The 21,180-nt window shown below is 41.4% G+C and overlaps 1 protein-coding gene across 2 annotated transcripts; it reads right to left on the minus strand.

Annotated features, from left to right (window-relative positions):
* Positions 1–2,819: 2,819 nt before the first annotated feature.
* Positions 2,820–19,346, minus strand: LOC101480824 (RAS guanyl-releasing protein 1). 2 transcript variants are annotated; one of them, XM_004540736.5, is made up of 17 exons: positions 19,036–19,346; positions 18,252–18,427; positions 13,635–13,740; positions 12,137–12,199; positions 11,918–12,049; positions 11,093–11,246; positions 10,710–10,883; positions 9,803–9,919; positions 9,421–9,696; positions 8,943–9,023; positions 8,204–8,308; positions 7,944–8,053; positions 7,357–7,501; positions 7,210–7,246; positions 6,690–6,821; positions 4,110–4,414; positions 2,820–4,026 (listed from the first exon to the last, which is right to left on the minus strand). In XM_004540736.5, exons 1-17 carry the CDS (start codon positions 19,167–19,169, stop codon positions 3,892–3,894), a joined length of 2,382 nt encoding a protein of 793 aa, XP_004540793.2. In that variant the 5' UTR covers positions 19,170–19,346; the 3' UTR covers positions 2,820–3,891. The 2 variants fall into 2 exon arrangements, with proteins under 2 accessions (XP_004540793.2, XP_076733555.1); XM_076877440.1 differs by lacking the exons at positions 18,252–18,427; positions 19,036–19,346 and adding an exon at positions 14,544–16,114.
* Between the last annotated feature and the right edge of the window lie 1,834 nt (positions 19,347–21,180).

A 21,180-nucleotide genomic window follows, 5' to 3' on the forward strand; every position in this document is an offset into this window, starting at 1 on the left:
TCACCTAATATGCTTAATTGGTAGTAGGCTTTCGAGCCTATACAGCTTGGAGTAAGACAACATGCATGAAGAGGATGATGTGGACAAAATACTCCTTTGCCTGATAATTCTGCACTCCCTGTACCTGTGATTTCTCTTCTTCTTCTTTTTTTAAAATCACCACCTGGTTTCATTTTTTCATCAGTTACGGTAATCTGCGTTTTCTCCAGGCTGTCTTTGAAGTACTTGTTCTGTTAGATGCTATATAACCATCAGTGTTTGCCTTCAGATGTCTCTTGTTTTTTGGCATCTTTGTATTGAGCAGCTTAAAACAAGACATAGATTTGCCAACAATCTGCTTTTCAATTTCACACAGATGTGAGCCAATATAAAAGTGTTTGTTTCGGGGCAATTATAACTTTTAGAGTTTCTTTTTTTGTTTATACCACTCTCACTTTGCACCAAAGTACGCCTTAGGGAACAACAGGGGAGTGAATATCTATCATAAATCATACTGGCAGCTGCACTGGTGAAGCATGTACATCTCACATCACCTAAACAGCACCTAAGTCTTTTCCTTGTGATGCAGATCACTGATGCTCTAGGTTACAAGTTGCAGGAATGCACTGCAAACACAAAACAACCAAGAGGAATTATGTATTTTTTGGCTTTTCACACACACCATTCTGTCACTGTGCCTCTTTTTCTAAGCCTCGAAAATATATGCCTATTCCAAAGCCAGAGCCAGAAAGGGCAGCCTGATGTTTCTCTCTGTGTAAATGCACACACAGTGGTGCCCACACATTCATTACCTTCATATCAGGTTCAGACATAACTCTTCTCTTGCTATTCTGTGTTTACCTTGAGCTCATAGGTGCATTAGCTTGCATTAGAAACCTAAAACTGACTGTTTTAGGTTTCACTGACAAAGGTTGGAAAGAGGGGGAGGCAGCTGAGCAGTACTGTTTGCCTTTGCAGAGCAGAACTCCTCCACTTCTCTTCTCCCGTTACACTCCTCCGCTATCATCAAGGTTAATTAAAAAATGTAACCACAGCTTCAGTTTTAAAGCCACCTCTGGAAGGTTCCTTAGAAAAAACGTGTCTTTCTCTGCCTTTCCTGCACCTTCACTTGGGGTTTCTCTCTCTCTCTGCTCTTCCACAATGGTCCTTTGGCCATCATTAGAACTTGATGAACTCTGTTTAATAATCAAGGGAATATGTGGAGCTGAGTTTGGCTGTGGTGTTCCTGTATCCTACAGGCACTGCGGCGGTGGCGCTTGTTCGTGTTTGAAAGGAAAGTCCCCTGTGTGTGCTCCCGATGTGTTTTCTGCATGCTGTCAGGGGGGACATAAAATGGTCTGCTCACATCTTTGTCTGCTTAGTTTTAGAGAGTGTGTTCATTAGACTTAGCACATTAAGTTAACTTATGGATATCTCACAATGGCCCAATTCCCCCAAGTACACAGCAACTGATGTCCCATTCATTCACTTCCGCTTATCCTTTCCAGGGACGCGGGGGGCGCTGGAGCCTATCCCAGCTGTCATAGGGCGAGAGGCGGGGTACACCCTGGACAGGTCGCCAGTCTGTCGCAGGGCCAACACACAGGGACAGACAACCATTCGCACTCACATTCACTCGCACATTCACACCTAGTGGCAACTGATGTCTGGGTGATAAATCATTTCAGTCTGCCTGCTTTAATTGGTTGGTCATATTTTGATCTTAGTGTACGTAGAAGGAAGTCATACTCTGTATCACTTAGCCTACATGTGTCTTGTGGTCTCTTTCAGACTTAAATGCACCACAATGTGTTATGTTTACAGTCTCTGTTGGGTTTGTAAATGGATTTGTGTCTGATATATTTATCTTTTTGACGACTACTTTAGCACACCGGGGCAAAGACATTTCTCCTCTCAAGCTTTTATCACAGCCTTGATTGAAAAAAAGCAGCCTTTGAGATGACATTTTCTCTCAAGTTTAACACGTGTTCTTTCTGTCACTTTCTCTCAGCCAGCCATGGTATTGGAAATTATTCAGCATTAGTGTGCATGGAGCGTGGTAGACTCGAGGAGCTACTCCCCAGCAGCTGGATGTCACATTCAAATAAAAGTAAATTAGCTGTTACCACAAGGCTAGGCTTGGGAACTGCTGCTGTGCCTAAGAAGCTATCCTGGTCCAGGCAACAATACAGATGCAATATATGTGGAAATGCTTTATACTTTCAGATAGCTGCCTTCTTATCTGATGAAATACAGCTATAGAAATATAGACATGCTGAATCACAGCACCGGGAATATAGTAGTGTATAAATCACCTGCTGTTTGCAGTGAGCAGTGACAAAAAAAAGAGAATTATTAGGTTTGAGTCCTTCCTCCTGCAACAGCAGACAGTTGCCCTCTCATTATCTACTGGCCAACATGTACTGTGGAGTCAGACTCATTACCTGCAGCAAAGCTCTAGGGACAGGCCAGATTGGCACAGTTGGCAGACGGGGTGATACATGCTGTCTTTAACGGTTTGTTTCAGCACAAGTCTGTGGATTCTTGCAAAACAATGTGTTGGAGATGTGCTACTTATTTTAACTAGTAGTGGATGTTGTTAAAAACGATATATTTTAAACCTAGCATTAAAAAGGATGTTATTGAAGTTAACTACCACTCGTATTATTTGCAGGGCACATTCTTAGAAATAGACATACAACAGCTAACTCGAGCATTCACAGAATATACCTCTATGTTTAGAAACTGAAAACCAGCAATCACTAAAATGAATCTGAAAACCTTCTTATGGTGATGCTTTGGTGACTCCCGGTGGTCACACTGAGTAACACAGGAAAATGTTTACTATAGAATATGAATTATTTATTAGAACAATAAGAGAACAATACTGAGAAATAGGATGAACCTCGACATGAGTACAACGGCACAGTGTATACGTTGTATTTACAATACATTACATGTACATCACAAACACATATCTCAGCTCACAGTACAACACTCACACGATGGGCCACACTACATCAAAATAGCATGGCTGCACCAGCCATTTTTTAAGTATCAATATGAAGCCAACATAAGCATAAATAACTCCATGAAAGTACCACTATACTGTACAAAATGTTCCGATATCTCACTGTTCTTATGAAGTGTGTAGTGTTTCACACAATAAATATTGACAGAAGCATGTTGTGCATTGAAACGAGCAGTGAAAACAATATAAAGCAATCTGTACAACTTTCATTCTGCTGCTCTAAGCTCAGTGGGTTCCTGTCATTGCTAGTAACGACATGCACTTTTTGATGACCTTTTCCGCTGCTCACACATTTTACTGCAGCCTTTGATTTCCATTTTATGTTTAACATAAATAGCTAAGCTCATTAACTGATCAAGAATTGATCAAACACATTCTGCAAATGCCTTTTCCCCCTCTAAAAATACTGCATTCCTTCATTCAATGATGCCTTGTGTTTGCACACTAGCTAAATAAATTAAGTAATGCTCAAGCTACTGATTGTCACCTTTCTAAGCTGCTGAAAACATTAAAGGGGCTTGTCCTGTTTACTTCAGATTTGCAATTTTAAAAAGCCTTTTTTAAAACCATCTTCCCACTAAAAAGTAATTTGGATAAATGTGCATTTAAAAAAAAACAACAAGTTGTTAAATTGCACCGTATTTAGCTTTAAAAAATCCACCACCTTTAAAGAAATTCCTTAACCTTATTATTGGTGACACACAGATTTTCCTTCCTTGATAAAAACAACTTGTGCAGCGTATTCTCCTTTATATCATGTTATCTTCATCTCATTATACTGATAAATACTTGCACTGTTCATGATCAAATCAGGATTCATACCTGCTGCCACACGGAGGCAGCACCAGTCCCCTTGCTGAAGCATCAGTGTATGTATAAGTCTAAGAGGAGGAGTCCTCCTCCACTGGGTGGAGAGCGTGCCTCTTCAGCAATGTCTTTAGTATCTCCACCTCCCGCTCTGTCTCTTTTAGTTTCTTACGTAGTGTCTCATTAGCTTTACGGAGCTTCTGGTTCTCCTGTTAAAGAAACCTTATATTAAAATAACAAGTGGGCGATATGGTGCATAAAAGTAGAGTATAATTCATAGTGTGATACTCACCAGTTCCAGAGTTTCGTAGGTAGGTTTGCTCTCCTCCTCTGGCTCTTTAGGCTTTTGCACAACAGAAGCTCTGTTTTCCCATTTGGCACAGTATCGCTGTTTTCTTTGGGGTATTGGGCTGGGACATGAGGTGAGGGTGGGTGTTGCTGGGACTAAGAGAGAAGCTGAGGTGGGCGATACTTCAGGTCCATCTGTCTGGGTATGGCTATGGACTCTCCTAGGCCTCGAACTGGAAGTGACTGGGGAGTCCGGGCTCCAGTCTCTCCTGTCATCCGGAGGGTAGGGGAAAGGACATTCTTCTGAACCTGGGCAGAGGGACACGCTTAGTAATTATTTCTGTTAATTTCAAAATGCACATTAACAGACGGAAATAGCTATTGTTCTCATAGCCCTGTAAAACCTGAACCATGAGCTACATCCAACATTTTTGTGCAATTTATTGCTCACAGTAGCACTGCTTGTGTCTGATTGTATACAACACATTTTTCAAAAAAACAAAAATAAAAATCACGTTGATGATGTAGAGATCTCAAAAGCTCATGTATGAAATATGATACAACTAAAATGAAAGGGCTAAAATTGTCTAATGATTCCTTTTTGCTGATCACGGTTGTCTTACAAAGCTTACCAATGCGTTTGACTTGGTTCATCAGCATCTTCTCACTGACAATCTCCATGCTATTGTTCTTTCCCAACAGGCATTGATGTGGTTTAAGTCCTATTTGTGCAACAGAAAGCAGCGTGCAGTTTTTAAGTGGGTGCAAATCGGATCTGATTACTCAGCAGCAAGGGGTGCTGCTAGTTTCTATCCTAGCACCACTTCTTTTTGTATTCTATTCAACTAATTACTCTACGCAACTTTACGCAGATGACACTATTGTCTATACATCAAAGACCTCTGTTTTACAACCTCAACAGTTCTGCACTTTGACTTTAAAACTCTTCAAACCTGGTTCTCAGCTAACAAATTATTGCTTTGTAGATCAAAAAAACTTACTCTATGCTCTTTAGCGTAAAGACAAACCTTTAACTAAAATCTTTTGCCATAGCCTGAATATTTTCCCCTTCAGAAAGCAGAAAAATATTTACATTGCACTGACTCTAAACTTACTTTTAGACCACGTATTGACTTTAATATTGGTATTCATTGTTCCAGACACTGTCTTGTTCACAATATTAAACAGAGATTTGTCTCACTTGCCACGTTACTAGGCACACCTGTTCACTTATCACAAATATGTTTTAAATGCAAAACACGTGCTCTTCTGCATACAAATACAAGCAGATGGGCATAAAAGGAGCGGTCTTCTGCTGCCCAAAGGTCCCATAAAGCCCCTACTGCAATGTGGCTCAACGGGAGCTTTGCATGATGTATATGAAACCGACACATCTGCAGCAGCTGTGTGACACTATCATGCAAATAATGGACCTAAACCTCTGAGCAATGTTTCTAGCACCTAGTTGAATCTATGCAATAAAAAGGCCAAACCACTAGTGGGAACTGCTAGTGTACCTTATAAAGTGGCCAGAGAGTGTATATTACCAATTATGTGGTGGCTGTAGCTCAGGAGGTAGAGCAGGTCATCTACTAATTGGAAGGTTGGAGGTTTGATCTCTGGCTGCTCCAGTCTGCATACCAAAGTATCCCTGAATACGATCCTGAACCCCAAGTTGCTCTAAGATGCGTTCTTTAGAATGTGAATGCATGTGAATGGATGTAAATGCTAGATATAAAGCACTAGAAAAGGCGTAGAATGAATGGGTGTGAATAGTTGAATGAGGCATGTTTTACAAAGTGCTTTGAGTGTGCGAGTAGAAGATCGCCCATTTACCATTTGAACTACAGTAAAATGGATCTTCATCCTCGTAATATTATAAATAATTGTAGTAGATTTGGACATATTTTGAAATGTAACTTTGATTACCCTCATAGTTTAAAACATTCTTTGGTTTCTTTTATTTCATGTTATTAACTAAAAAGCTCCTCTTTAAAGTAACTTTTATGCCTAAAGAGCAATCAGTGATCCTTAAAGAAAATGGCTCAGATCAGTTATCACACCATATGACAAAACAGTACGTCAGAAAGACTAATTTTGAAAGAGCCTGAGTCTCTTAGTTAGTCAGCCTATAATAAGCAAAAACGAAAGTTTTTCTGCTCCGAATATAGAAGCATTTTTAAAGCCGGTGGGCAGCTTGAGTTTTACTGTAAGTGAAACTGTTCCTAGCGATAGATGGAGGGAAATCACCCTCACAGCAGACCTGACCTTGCGTTCAAGAATTGTTTTTTCTTACAGCTATTGCAAACTCTTTTTGGCACAGATGAGAAAAAAACAACTTTATTTTCTGTGCAGTGTCGGAGGCAGTGATTACAGGAAACAAAAACTGTCTCACCAATGAACAAGTGGCTTAAAAACTTTCCGCCAGAAGATGGCACATGATACAGAAAATTAGTGATTACTCCATGCCGGGTATTTGTTATTGTCTACATATTTGAGGTGAGATTGTGCGGTAACATGTGCAAGAAAAGCATGGCGTGATTAACAGTACTGAATGCGGGTGTACCCCATCAACACAACCCACCCTCTGAAGTGCCTGTGGTGACCGGCGTGGAGCTCGGGGTCGGACTGTCAGTGGCGTTGGTCACTTTGGTGTTCTTCTTGCACTCAAACGCCACCTGGTCCTTGCACAGCTTGTGGCAGTTCATCCCGCAGTCTGTGCAGGCCCAAAAGAATGCACGACATGTCACAACAGGAACCGAAGTTGATCTAGCTTCAATAAACTGACTTCTCACTTCTCTTTGAACACTATCTGTTCTGCAAATGCAACTCTCAGACTCTTGTTTTTGCATGCTTACTGTCAAGCAAACAAATAGTTCTCAGATCTTTAGAAGGACGGGGGAGGGGGAAGAAAATTGTGGTTCTCAGTGCAGTCTCTTTCTGTCATGTGCTGCAAGGTTCAACTAGCAACATGCAACGCAACAAAAAACCACACTCCATTTCACCTGCTCCCCACAAGACAGAGTGTACCTCTCCAAGTATTTGAGTTAACTGACATTTGGCCAGAGATACCAAAGTTACACGAGAGAGATCACCATATTCACCTTTGCATCTGTAGCCTTGCTTGATGACACCCCATAACTGTGAGAGAAAAGAGAGAGAACAACATTTATGTGACTAAACATAAAAGAGCAAAACCCAAATGACATTTTTTTTAGAAAACAGCACCAAGGAGGTTTGTGTTTCCTTACAAATCCTGAACAGTTGTCACAAAAGGTGGGTTTCATGTAAGTGGTCTCCTGGAAGTTGTGGACAAAGCCAAGGCCCAGCTTGGAGCAGATGACACTGGCCCGCATAAAATAAGCTGTGATCTCCTCTCTGCTGACTTGGCCTTCCCTGAAAAAACCACAACACATATATTGTAAGCTGATGTTTAAAAGAGGAAACAGAGCTGTGATACAGGATGATTGCAAAAGAGCCTGATATACTAAAAATCTATTAATAGTAATAATTTACATGTTATTTTTGTAGGTTTTTTAAAAAATTTTCATTAATGTCTCTCCATATTTATAGATGGCTACACCCACTCATCTGCCCAGTGGTTGTAAAAAAAACATATACCACTTAGTGACAATGTTTTTTACAGCACCGGTTGCCTATCAGTTGTGCTGGTTTTCATGTACACATTTAGCGGCAGCTTTATGGTTAATTCCGCAGCTATTTTATGTTTCCGGTTGCTAAACTCGCCACTACACATCTACAAATGCCACTTTTGCTTCCTCTCCCCTGAAGTCATAAATAGCCTCTGAGCAAATACATGACCTGTCAAGAGACTCACTTCTCTTTGTCCATGACACAGAAGGAAAACGGAAAGCTAGCAGCGATTTTCTCAAAGTCCTCCTGATTAATGAAGCCGTTCTCGTCGTGGTCGTAGTTCTTGAACACGGACTGCGAATGACAACAAATAAAAAGCATTGTTGCTCAGTTGTTAGTGAACAATAGCGGGGAAGGCAGGCTGTCAGGATGGCATCATGCAAGAGAATAGTTGAAATAAGGAGGCTTGAAAACTGTGGAGGCTTGAAAAAGGGAAGCGCTTACATCGACCATTCTTTGCACGTGTTTGCTGATGGTTCGAGGATCGGGTTTAGGAGCCACTCCTGATGCCCAGTCCACAAACACGGGAGGTCTAGAAGGTGTGGCTGGCTGATTAAAAAAAAAGAAAACTAAGTCTCAGGAGATATGCAAAATAACATCTGACCAAAGGAGTTTCAGTTATCATACACTCCATAAAATAAGGCCCAAATGACGACAACTTTAAGCAATTTAATTCCATTTAAATCTGTTACGTAGGTACGATTATGAGGGCAAAGACTCTTTTTCTGAGTGCATGGGTGAAACAACCAAGACATTACAGGCTAATTACTGCGCTTAAGTTAGTCAGTTTAACAAAAGCATAAAAATTCACTTTCAACAATGTTGCACGGATGTCAGGCTAGGCACTTTCTTATTTTCAGTCTTCAGACTAAGTAATTGCTTCATTTTTAGCACACACAAGAGACAGTGAAATCTATATTCTCATCTCTGAGAGAAAGCAAATAAGCCTTTGCTTCCGTTAAGCATCATTACACTTTTGCTTAACCAATCTCAGGTCCCAAAGAGGTGAAAGGCTTGCTGTTTCTGTCTCTTTGCATTAGGCCAAGATAAACAGCTGCTCTCTCTAAAGAAAGAGAGTGAATAATCCTGCTTTCCAAGACAATCTATTAGTTTGTTGATATGCTGAATTTTTCCAGCTGGTAAACAAATGTTTACTTAAATCGTGTCTGTTGCTATCACTCACAGGTGCTTTGCAGTTCTTGGGTTCCCGTGCATACGACAGTTCATAAATCTCATCCTCAGAGTAGTAAAGATCCAAGGATAGCTGCAAGACATTAAAAAGCCACTTATTGCTGCATGGAAGGTAAACAGAATGAGAAAAAGGTCTCTAGATTTCTCCTTGAAACATGTTTTGGTGAAGGTGAATTCAGGTTGCGGGGTAATTATTATCTCTTCACGGGCATGCTGTCATTCAAGTAGGATTAGCACACTGCACTCAGATAATACAACAATACAGCAATCTGAACTCACTCTCATTCACATTCAGCTTGTCACCCACACACTCATAGATCATAGACTCTAATCACACCCACACGAGAAAAAGACAATCCACATGCTGCACTCATTTGCATCTTTGTATGTGTTCAGCGCTACTTGCTGAATCACATGAAGCTGCATAACAATTTCAAATGAACCCAAAGTCGCCGCGAGCAGTTCGCTACCGTCAACAGGTGAACCAGGTCCTTGTTGGCATCCAGCCTGGGTGGGATCTGCTGGAGTTGGATCAGCTCGTTGATGTGGTTGTACAGGGCCTGGAGCTTCTGGACGTTCACCTTGTTGTCCTCGACATAATCCGACATGGCCTCATTGACTGAGATCAGGTCTTTGAGGTGGACACCCAGGATGGGGATTTTAAAACCTGTACACTTGTTGTAAGCTTGTCTGTAGTTGTCATAGTTTCTGCAAGAGGACAGCAGGTCTGTCATCTCGTTCAGTACCTGGGGAATGAAATCATTTTTATCATTGTGCTACAGTTATTTTTCTCCAGTATTTTGATCCTTGACTCTAAATGAACTGGACATCGCGTTGCCAGTTACCCTTTACCTTAGTGACTTCACTCGGTACGTGCGACGTGGTGTCTTTCAGTCTGGAGATTGAGCTGTGACATAGGCCTCCCACCACCGCCATTAGTGTGTTGTAGTTGTGCATAAGGTGCAGACTCTGGCGGACACGCACAAGAAACACACGTCAGTCCATTCACGCACACACACACACTTATAAACGCGCAATTAAACTTGTTTCAGGTAGCCTTGGTTATATAATCCACAACAGTGGCATTACATAAGCCACTTAGATCGTTGGCTTTTTCTTACTGCACTCTGATGGTTCGCTCTTTTTTTGGAAATGCTTTTCCCTCTCTTATTTTTTATAAATTCTCCAGTTCTTGCTGTCACTGGAGCATTATGGTGTGAAATTCGTTTCCACACCCGTGGGTTTTGAGGTTGACAGCAGTGAGCAGCAGCAGACTGGTGCATTAGTGTTGCAAGAGGTCCTCCAGAGTACAAGCCTGCCTAACGGCTCCCCAAAGCCAGTGTATCACTTCTCAGCAGGCTGCACACAGCTTCACGTTGGAGTGGTTTTAACAAGCCAGCTCTGATCAGAGACTACACTCACGAGTCATTTCCTGCTTTTCTTCTCCTACAAAGTCCTCATTGTTTAAGAGTGTTCCACTTGGTGACTTCATTAGCTTGCATTCAGATAATATTTTTCTATCGGTAAGATATTTGGATACCCTAAAAGCCTGCAGCACAGCTCCTGAGAATCACTACAAGCTCTCTGAATATGCATTACACAATTACTAACATGTGAGGGGCTTTCAGAGTGAGACAAAAGTCATATTAACACTAGTTAGATAAGGTGCTGGAACAACCACACATAGATTTAAGCGAAGAGGAAATGTAAGCACAGAAAGTATATGTGTAGTGGAAGTGGGGGTTGATTTAACCACTACCTGTGCAACGTGGATAAACTTAGTGAAAACCTCAGCTCTCAGCTGAGCGGTTGGCCGGCTTAGCACCATCAGCTGAACCCACTGGGAGACACCGTTACACAGCGCAATGGAACGCTCCATCACGGGGATGTCCTTCATGCAGCAGCTGCGGATGTAATGCTGATAGTCTACAAACTGGCAAAGAGAGCAGAGACAGGAGCATAAACCGCTGCACGGAAACTGCAAAGCATTTCCTGTCAGGAGGAAACACTTAATGGTTCTTAGTAAATGTAATTTAAAAAAAAAAAAAAAAAACAGAGAACAAAAACAAAACAGCAAAGTGTTAATGATAAGCTACAAACAGGTGCGCTTGTTCTTTTAAGTTGGTGTGTGTTTATACTCACTGATATTCTGCAGAAGGATTTAAATTCAAGGTAGGTGAGATGCTCGGCCAACTCAATGGGCTCCAGGTGGTCAAAAAGGAGCGACACCTTCCTCTTTTTACTGCTGTTAGCTTTAATCTTCTGGCTGGCTTTCCACGACCAGTCTCGTTCGGTTCTGGAGTACACAACGAAACAAAACGTGACTGCATCAGAAGAAAGGTTATGTAGCAGCAAAACTTCATAGACTGAAAAGCTGCAAATGGATTTCTTTGTTTGTTGATTCATGGAAGTCTCCCACAGAGCGTTTCATTACATTTATTTGCGGTCACTTCCTGGAGAGAAAAATGGTGCAGCTACAAAACGTGCAGTTTGGAGTTTTAATCTTTTAATTCTACAGTTCAATGATTTTAGCTTAACAAATGTAAGTATCTACCACTTTTATTAATGTTGCTGCTTTAGTATTGGGCTGTTGATCAGACACAATAAAGCATGTGATATGCGTGAAACTGATATTTCTCACATTATATATAAAACAACTCTTTGCATCACTAATTATTAATTGGCAGATTATTCTCTAAATATAATTATAGTTAGCTGCAGCATCAATCTGAGTATTTAACTTAAAACTGTGCAGTCCAGTTTCATCACAGCAACCTAAATGATAAAAAACAACAACAATAAAAAATGGAAGATTTAGCATGCTTACTACGGGTCTGTGTTCTTCATAGTGAGAGTCTCTATTCTTGATCGTGACTGATTTCAGTACTTTTATGACTGCAACAAGCAACCGAGAGTTCTGTAGACCTAATGTCTCAGTTGGCCAGCTGGCCGGAGATTAACACTTACATCCATTTGGTCTCTAGGAGAGAGCAAAGTCGCTCCTGTCCGTGCTCTCGGATCAGATCCCGAAACTCATCCAGGCTGTCTGACAAGCTGTGGTGCAACCGGAACATCATCCAGAATTCCTGGATCCAGTGCCTGTAAGAGTAAAGAATGATAACAGTGTGAATGAGATGTAAAAACAAGCCAAATTGAACTCTGAGTCGGTGTATTTGTGGGACTGACCTGATGAGGTAGCATATCCTCTGGCACTCTGCTGGCTGCTCGCTGTCTACTGCCGTTTTAAACGTGAGGACTTCAGTTAAGGAGCAAGTGACATGAGCATAAACCTGATGAATATGAAAGTTAAAGCTTGGATTCACTGCTGCTTGTCTTGCCAGCAAGTTATTCTAGACAATTTTTTTCTGGAGTAAATAATGAACATATGGTTGATGTGACTGTGCAACTTCTTTCCAGCAAACAAAGTCATTAATAAAAAAAAACTAAACTGAAAAGGCAAACACAGGTGACATTTGTTAATGTGGGAGGAGGCGACTGCATGAAGCAAAACTCCCGATGAGCATCACGGAATGAATCATTCTGGCTTACAGAGGTAAGAGAACAACATAATGCACAAAGAAACCGCAGAATCGGTGCCTCGTATATTGTAGAAAAACTGTTTTGCGACGGATCTTTAAACGTGCGGCAGTTTAAACAGTGCTGTCAGCTCGAAAGGCTATTATTTATTACGGAGGTCACTCTGCCTTCCTTTTAGCACATGTTGCTCAGAAAAACACCGCCCTGTGAATTTATATCCAACCGACTGTATAGCTCTGCGCTGGCAGGAACGAGATTGCGGTGAAGCACATAAAAAGGCTAATTGCGTCATAGGAGCAGAAGAAGTGCCCACGCAATTCCAAGGCCAGACTGTGATGAAGACTGTTAATGGCCCCCTGTGCCTCTTCCCTGATCCTAACCCACACACTGTATTTATTTGATGCATCCTTTTGGGTCTCGGGCACAGAACGAGAGGGTTAAAAATAGCAGAGAGGGCCATTCGGCCGTGCGTGCATTGACGTGGGTCTGCGCGAGCGGGGGGCTCTTTAGGCAGTGGAGGGTCTGTGTTTATATATAGCTGGAGAGAACTTGTATGTGAAAGAGGCAGAGGTAATTAACACCTGAAACCACAAGGCTTTCTCACCGTGGGGCTGATAGGCTCCTCTTAGGGGCTTTGTGATGCCACTGCTGTTTCCTGAATGAAAGCTGAGATTATAGATCCTCCCCACAAGTCACAAGGCATTAAAAAAACATGGGGTTTTTTTTGGTGTGAAGCAGAGAAAATAAAAAAGCACTGAACCAAACATTCTGAAAGAGACCAAAATGCTGAAAGGTAATAGACTCCCCGCTATTGAATACACCAGCTCAGAATAGAGGAAAGTTGCACACTGAAAGCAACTGATGTACAAAATCTAAAATGTCTGACAGGAGGAGCAAACACGAACTGCCACTTTCCTATCACATTTTACACACTGACAGCTACAGGCTGCATTGTGAGCCAAGTATGAACTTGACAGCGTGTTGCTGTTGACAACCAAATGAAAGCAGCACACGGCAGAACAAGTGGTCTGATCTTGGTCTACATTTTCTGCCCAGAATTGGCCGCTGATTTGTTTGAATCACGTCCCTGCCTTGTGACAGCAGCCCCCCCCCCCAAAGCTTTTATGATGCACTCCACAAAGGATATAAAAAGACGAGTTTGTCCAGCAGATCACCGGAGGAGATGAGGTGACGGTGCATGGTCAGGGTGATGTTCAGCAAGTGGCCGTTCCCGTTTACACATCCGTTTGCGTCTGCAAAAGAAAACAAACGCACACGTGCTCGAGTTAGGCGTCGCCGCTGTAAAGAGGAGGAGGTTTACAAAAACACACGCCACCCTCTCAGATAAAACCTGCTCTGATGGTGAGAATTCTTCTGCCTGCCTTTCATCAAATACAATCAACCAGAGCACATCACATTAAAATGTACTATTAGAGCTGCTTTTGTTGCTGTTGTTGTTTGATTATCAGAGATCAGATGGGGGTTTGTGGCATGGTTTTTGTTGCTTTTTTGGGGGGCTGGTGGGTTTTGAATATCAAATGACTCAAAGATGGTATATATGCACTCCGTTTGGCCTCTCAGGGCCACCGTACACACACACACATACATACATACATATATACATATACATACATATACGTGTGTGTGTATATGTGTGTATTTTTTAAATACAGAAGCCGCTACTAGTACTAAGATAAACCCCCTTTTGGTTTCGCATCATGTTTAACTCAAATGTGGTTTTCAGATCCATCACACAGTTTTCTCACAGAAAGTTAATCGCATAGCTGATGATGTTTTGAAGGCAAACAGAATAACATGTTGCCATGATGTTTCTTGCTTACAGCAAATAAATCTGGATCAAAATGTATATTTATGTGGGGAAATGCAGGCCAAGCTGAGGGGGGAGTTTGAAATTTTGATATTGTGAACTAACAGAATAAACACACAAATTTTGCAAGCTATATAGATTTTGCATTCATATAATGTGAAGACCAAATATTGTATTTCAGTGTTTTCACAACTTTACTCAAGTGAAACTTTGTGTTTATAGACTCACGTAACAGTCTTTGTGCTCTTGCGTCTTCTGCTTTTTCTCTTGCAGCATCTGCTAAAACTGCAAATTGTTATTTCAGCTACTTTTCTGTGTGGTATCTTTGAGTTTCAGCAGCGATGCACACATACATAAGCCCCTCATTTCCTATAATATTTGTTCACTTCGCAAACTGGAGCCAATCAAAATGTGGGACATTATGTCAGCATGCTGAACAAGAGATAAAGGTGCTGTAAAGTCCAGAATAATATGAGACGCTTGGCCACCCTATCCCCAGCCAATAGTCTTGCATGCTAGATATGTTGGTGGGATGAGGGTCTATGCATCAATAATGTTAAAGAAATACCCTCCTCCTTCTTCATTTATTTTGTACTACATAAATCCAGCATAGACATTTTCATCACTTTACAAGAGACAGTTAGCTTAAACTTATGCCCACATTCTCGTGCCATTACCTTTCCGTTGAACGCTTACCTTTTCCTCTGATTGTGTTTACTTCTGCTGCTCGCCTGTCTCACTACCTTTTTTTTGGCTTCCTTTTTCCTTGCATGTATCTGACTTCCTCTCTTTGTATGCAGACCACCTTTCCTTATAATGCTCGTCTGACTCCACGCTATGACTGACATCTCGAAACCGCGAAAAGAAAGACAAATTTCTTATCAATGACCTCTTAAAATCGGACAAGATGAGCACAAAAAGTGATTTTCCCACACACTCAAACAAACCACTCATCTTCAGCACAAATTCAAAAATGACTGTATCGTTCCGTAAATTTGCGGTTGACGTATAAAGGAAGTGAATTTAATAGCAGCTCTAGACTATTTGTGTCTTTCTTCCCCTGTGGTCCCTGAAAATGGGCTGAAAACCTTAAGAACAACATTTGCGAAGTCTCAAGCTGCGTGCTGTTTCCCTTTAAGCTTTGCCAGTGTCTTTACACCATCAAGGATATCAGGCGTCTGAGGACCCACTTTTAAACAATATCACCTTGGAAATACCTTGGACGCCATGGCAACATGTTTTCTAATCTTTGTTATCTGTAAGCAACTTGCCACTGCTGCCGCAGCTGACTAATCCATCCCTCATATCCTGCATCTGGTGTGTTTGTGTTTGTAACACGCAGGCTCTGCCATCTAAACCCAGCGAATGTCAGTGACCTTACCCTCCAAGTCATTAAGAGAGTAAAAGAGACAAGAAAAACACAGGGCTGCTTATAAAATGACACATGTGATACAGGTTGCAAAAATTTGGTGCAGTTAAAGTTAAGACATATGCATGCAGAACAATTCCCACTCCTTCTTGGCATTTCTGGTAAACACAAATATAATAAGATTGCTTTAATCAAATTATCAGTTAATACTCTCTTAACTTACTAACACTCAGAGTCAGACCTACTGTAAAATAAAGCACAGCAGGAGGCTGTGAGTCTCCATAAGGCAAACAATTACGCCATACTTTTTTCACAACTTTCCAACCACTAACCCTCCCTGTGCAGGGTTAATTGTGGGAGGAAATCCCCTCCGGACTGGCTGTTAGTGACTGGAACATTAGGAAAGCTGCTGCCCGGCGAATGATGATAAACACTGCAGTGGGCATGCGGCCGGTGGCCTACTTTTAAGGTTATCTTCGACATTCATCGGCCGATCCAAACATGCACGTCATGTTTCCTTGTTTTGACAGAGGCTATCAGATTGGACGGTCCTTTTGTTTTAGAAGAACCCGAGTCAGATTGCCATCTCTATGTACTCTGGGCAAAATCTTCCATAATATTTCGGACTCTGTGAAACTGTGTCGACAACACTGTTTCCATTCGTGCTTTACAACAGTAATTCCCAAGCAGGAAAAAAGCAAACAAATAAACAAAAAAAAACTACTTAGATGGAGAAAGTAAAGTAAAAAAAAAAACTGCATATAAACAAATAGAAAAGGATGAATTAAAAGTGGATTTAAGTGGTTAAATAAACTAAAGGCTAAAGCTCTCTGAATATAAACAGCTTAAAAATGAAAGAGTAACTTAAACCGTTATCTAACAGCAAAAGATGTGAAATAGATGTTGTGATCTGTATGCAATATGTAGTTATGTAAAGTCATGAGCAAGCAAAATTAACACATTTTAACAGAAAGCCAGTTGTAATGAATTTTTAAAAAAAGCTAAATGTCATGGCTAAATAACCATTAATGTTACATAGCTACAAATTGGGATTTGATGTTAGTTAATGAAGTGTCCAAGCAGTAGATACATTGCAACAAAAACATTAAAATTAAATAAATACTGAAACATCTGCACCCGCATTTATGTGGGAGTAGATGGGTAAATAAATACAAAAATAAAAATATTCTTATGCAATAAACAAAGTGTTGTTTTCTTCACAGCTGTGAAGATTGAGACTTTCCATCAGGCCAAAAAACCCCACCACTGTTTCTTGACTTATATAGCGCGTCTTATTCTATTGGCTTATAAATATTTTGCCAAATTTGCAAAAAAGAGGCAAATTAAATGCAAGCAGTACTGTAATAAACAAAAAAGAAAGCAAGAACAAAAACAGAAAAAAAAATATGGGTGTGTTCTGAGCGGTCCAAGGAGAAAGATGATGTCAACAGCTATTGATCCACACCTCGCAGTGCTCTGCATTTCAAAGGTTGGTCAGCATCTGAGGACTACCGTTCAGGGATCTGACCTTTCAGCTCAGCCAGGCTTGAAGCTGCCATCCGGTAATCCTTCAAATAGCTCTTACGTGCACTCTCACATTTGAAAAGGTGGCAGGACTCGAGGACCTTAGGGGTCCCCTGTGATGTGAGTCAAGAGGACCAGAACTGTGATGCATTTTATCAGGAGAGGCTGTGCAAGGAAAACCCCAGTCATAACACATTATCCTGACAGAGAGACACTGTCACACACTGAGGGTGTAACTTTCAAGCGTACGGGGTCTATAGGGCTAAAACCCCTCCCATTGATTCTGTATCCTGCCAACGGGAAGCCGACTGTGATTAATACCTGCATCTCTGCAGATGAATGTAGTTATGAGATGTCATTTTATGTGCAGTCCATTGTAACACTTCTCCACTGCTCTTGCTGCATTTGCGTAACCAGGCAACGGCAGTTTGAAAGCTTGTCTCTTCAGAGGTGCAATCACCATAACTCAAAGAGCACTCCAGACAACTCGATGAAGCCAATGATATCTGCTTGATTGATCCAACTATAGCCTACACAATCACTGCTGTGCTGTTCTTTCATTTAAGTACGCCCTCTATATATCATGCAGCCAGTGAAATATTAATGCACAATTAATAGAGTGCAGCAAAAAGCATTTCTAAAAAATTAGCAAGCCTCAAACACCGTGTCCCTCAACATTAAGGCACAAAATCAGACCGACAAGAGACTTTATCTTCAAACCATGAAATCTTACACTAAACAAAAATAAAGTCAGCCTTGGTAAGAAATCACTTTTTTACTTTCCAACACGAGGCACTCCCTTCTTTCTTTAGAGGCCTGCCTAAACTTGTTGCTGGTGAGAGAAAGTGGTGAGAAAAACAGACTCCTTAAGCTACAACATTCTGTGATCTCGCTTAACCTGAAGGTTTAAAGTCTTCTGATATCCGAAGGACTGCATAACCTGTTACACAACCATAGAGCACAAACACCCTCCGGAGTCTTTTGTTCACTGCAGGACTTCACCTTGTAAAACAAACCAGCCAAGAAGGTCAGCGCTAACTTACCAAAAGACTGCAGGCAGGCTTGGATGAGCTCCTCCCAGGTTGCGCCCTTGGTGAGGTGTCCCAGAGGCATTACTGATTTACTCGGCGGGGTATGGGCCGGGCTAGGTTTGTGGAACCTGTGAGGCCGACCTGGAGGAGAAACTCTAGACCTGGAGGTGCATCCTTGAGTCACTCTCCTTGAGAAACACCAACACAAGAAGAACAGTGAAGGGCGGAGGAGGTACAGGAGGGTTAACTGCAGTGAAAGTGTGCCTTTCTCCTTTTGCTATTAACATGTATGACTGTACATGCACACTCCTTAAACCATGATTTTACGAGAGCACGGGTTATTAGCCCACACGCATGAAAGGATTTGTCCCACAGTCACACAACTCGAAGGTGTTATTTACACTTAAGAAACCCCCGTGGTGTGTTTTGCTATTCATTGTTCTCATTTCCTTCCTTTAACTTGGGGAAATACCGGCTGATTGCGGACATCCACATAAAACTCTCGAGTGACCAGAGCAAAGAGCTTACAAATGGAACAGTTTTACGCATGTAAGCGCTTCAAGCGTAGCAGGTCTGGCCGCAGAGAAGCGGGTGAACTTGAACACGCTTGTGCGCAATAACAAGTGGAAAGCATCAGTTTTTGACACCATTTTGGCCAAAATTCCACATTTACTATTAACAAATAGCTGATAGTAGGATTAACCTTCCTATACCTTCGATCAGGTGCCCACGTTTTCACCAGAGAAAACCAACCAGAAACTCCTCAGTAAAAGCACAAAAAGATGAGCCGACTTACGCTTCGTCTCTGCCCTTTTCCTCTGATGTTATACTTTCGTTTTGGTTTTCTTTTGACTGACATCCCATTGCGAGGTACTGGGCGACGAGCGGTTGAACTAGGCTGTCCATCTGTGTCCTCCTCGATGGGAGCATTACATCGCTCTGCTGGGCTCGGTGCGCCTCCGCGGTCTCACAAGCATTGTGCTGACTCGTCAATGAACGTTACACAATTAAGATTCACCCAGCCTGTCTGTGAGTGGGCGGCCGTGCTGCTGCTGTCGGGCTTGTCACTCACACGGAGTGGACTCCGCGCTTCACTAGTCATTATACTTGCGTCAAAAGTCGTGCTCTAGATTTATACTTGAAGATTTTAATCACGGAAGCGGCGCAGGGGGGGGGGGCTCGTTGAAGTCATTCCAGCCAAGAAAATGAAAAGCACATGTTCCTATTATCTTTTGGCACTCTAACAATGATTTAGAACTTGATCACATATTATTTTTATTTTTTTAATTTTCACATTTTCCTGCTATTCCATAACAATTCACATTATATTCACATAACCAGAGGTTAAAATATCCCTTTAATATGAGTACATTCTGGATAATCACTGCGTAATGTGATTCTTCCTTTGGTTTACTAAAAGATGTTGTTTGTTCATTCTGCACAACAGGAAAGGGTGGATCTTCCTTTAACAGATAACAGAGGTTGCAGGTTCCATTACCACTACAGCTTAAATCAGGGATTGTGTTATTGTGCTGTAGGTGGTCCAAAGAAGATGTTTCCTGAAATCTTTCAGGAGCTTTAGGAAGTCTTATCACCTTCATCCAAACGTAGATATGGGGATTATGGCTGCTCACATTTTACTCCAGAGGCCACGATTATATGAGATCTGAACGTTTTAAATTGAAAATAGTCTCATTAATTTTAAACTGAAGCCCATTTCTGAGATATTTTTCCTCAAGTGAGAAATGGATGTACCTGAGTTGGTTTCTAAATTACACTCAGGCCAGCTGGCAAGTTAAAGGTAAGAAGAAAGCCTGGAGAAGTTTGATCCTCTAGTTCTACCCCCTGTCATAAACAGATAAACAAATGATCATCCAAATCATACTAAATCAGCTCTGGAGCTTTGCATTTGAATTTTCACAACACCATAAAAGAAGGATGCATACACATCTGTGAAGACTGTGATGTAAGAAAAGCTGAGGCATCTCTGTCATGAAACCTATCTCCACTCCCTGTACGTAGTTCCCTTTAGTCAGCATGGCTGTGAGGGGAAGGTGCATGCCTGAACCTGAAAAGGGGGAGTTTAAAAACATCTTAGTGGATGATTATTGTTTCCTTCTGTAATGCTTGTTCATGACAAGAGATTTTTTCGTGTTTATCAACGTCACTTGCAATGTGAATCATGCCCCTTGACTGAGTGAATTCGACTGGCATCAAAGCGCTATTAACTCCACATCAACGGATTTAAACACATGAGCCTGACGACAGGTATGAGTATAAAAGGTTTTGAAATCCAGTTATTATGTATTTGTCTGTATTCATTTTAACTGTGCAGGTTTAATCTAATTATCTATAATCTTAAAAAAAAATTGATTTGTACTTTTCTGTGTGTGTGTATGTGTGTGTTAGTTGGGCTATTTTAAATGTGAAAATTAACACACTGGTCCATTGTTCTCACTCACACACCCAGGATTACTCAGGTCAAAAGGTTTTCTGCTTCCTGCACACCGGAATATCCTCCCTTTGAATAGACGACTACATGCATGCCATCTACAGATGACCAGCAGCTTGGGTTCATGTGTTAGTTTGAGCTCATGCAGAGTGAAGTCATGAGAATATGTGTAAAGACCAGCTGGCTGCTTGTGATAAGATAGTGTATCTGCACCCTTTTTTGTGTCTCTGCTGTTATCGGACTGCTTGGTGATACCTTTACAACTTGCCCCCATGCATCTAAGTGCACTTCTGAAGCAAACTTCTCACTCATCTTATCCCAGTGCTACTTGTAGAAATGTGCTGCTTGAGATAAAACACACACACACACACACACACACACACACACACACACACACACACACACACACACACACACTAATTTTCTATTACTTGAAAATACTGCTGCTCTCTGAGTCTCCACCCAACCTTAAACAAACAGAAAAAGGAT

This window comes from Maylandia zebra, linkage group LG19 (genome assembly GCF_041146795.1).
Source record: "Maylandia zebra isolate NMK-2024a linkage group LG19, Mzebra_GT3a, whole genome shotgun sequence".
In the NCBI taxonomy this organism is placed as follows: Eukaryota; Metazoa; Chordata; class Actinopteri; order Cichliformes; family Cichlidae; genus Maylandia; species Maylandia zebra.

Bases quoted from the DNA above. Each gene is read 5' to 3' on its own strand.
- LOC101480824 (XM_004540736.5), bottom strand. From the start codon at position 19,169: ATGCTCCCATCGAGGAGGACACAGATGGACAGCCTAGTTCAACCGCTC. The intron at 12,200-13,634 runs ATATCCTTTGTG...TGAAGTCCTCAC, and splicing joins CTGGACAAACTCGTCTTTTT to GTTTAAAACGGCAGTAGACA. The intron at 11,247-11,917 runs GTAAGTGTTAAT...TGTGTACTCCAG, and splicing joins CTCCTAGAGACCAAATGGAT to AACCGAACGAGACTGGTCGT.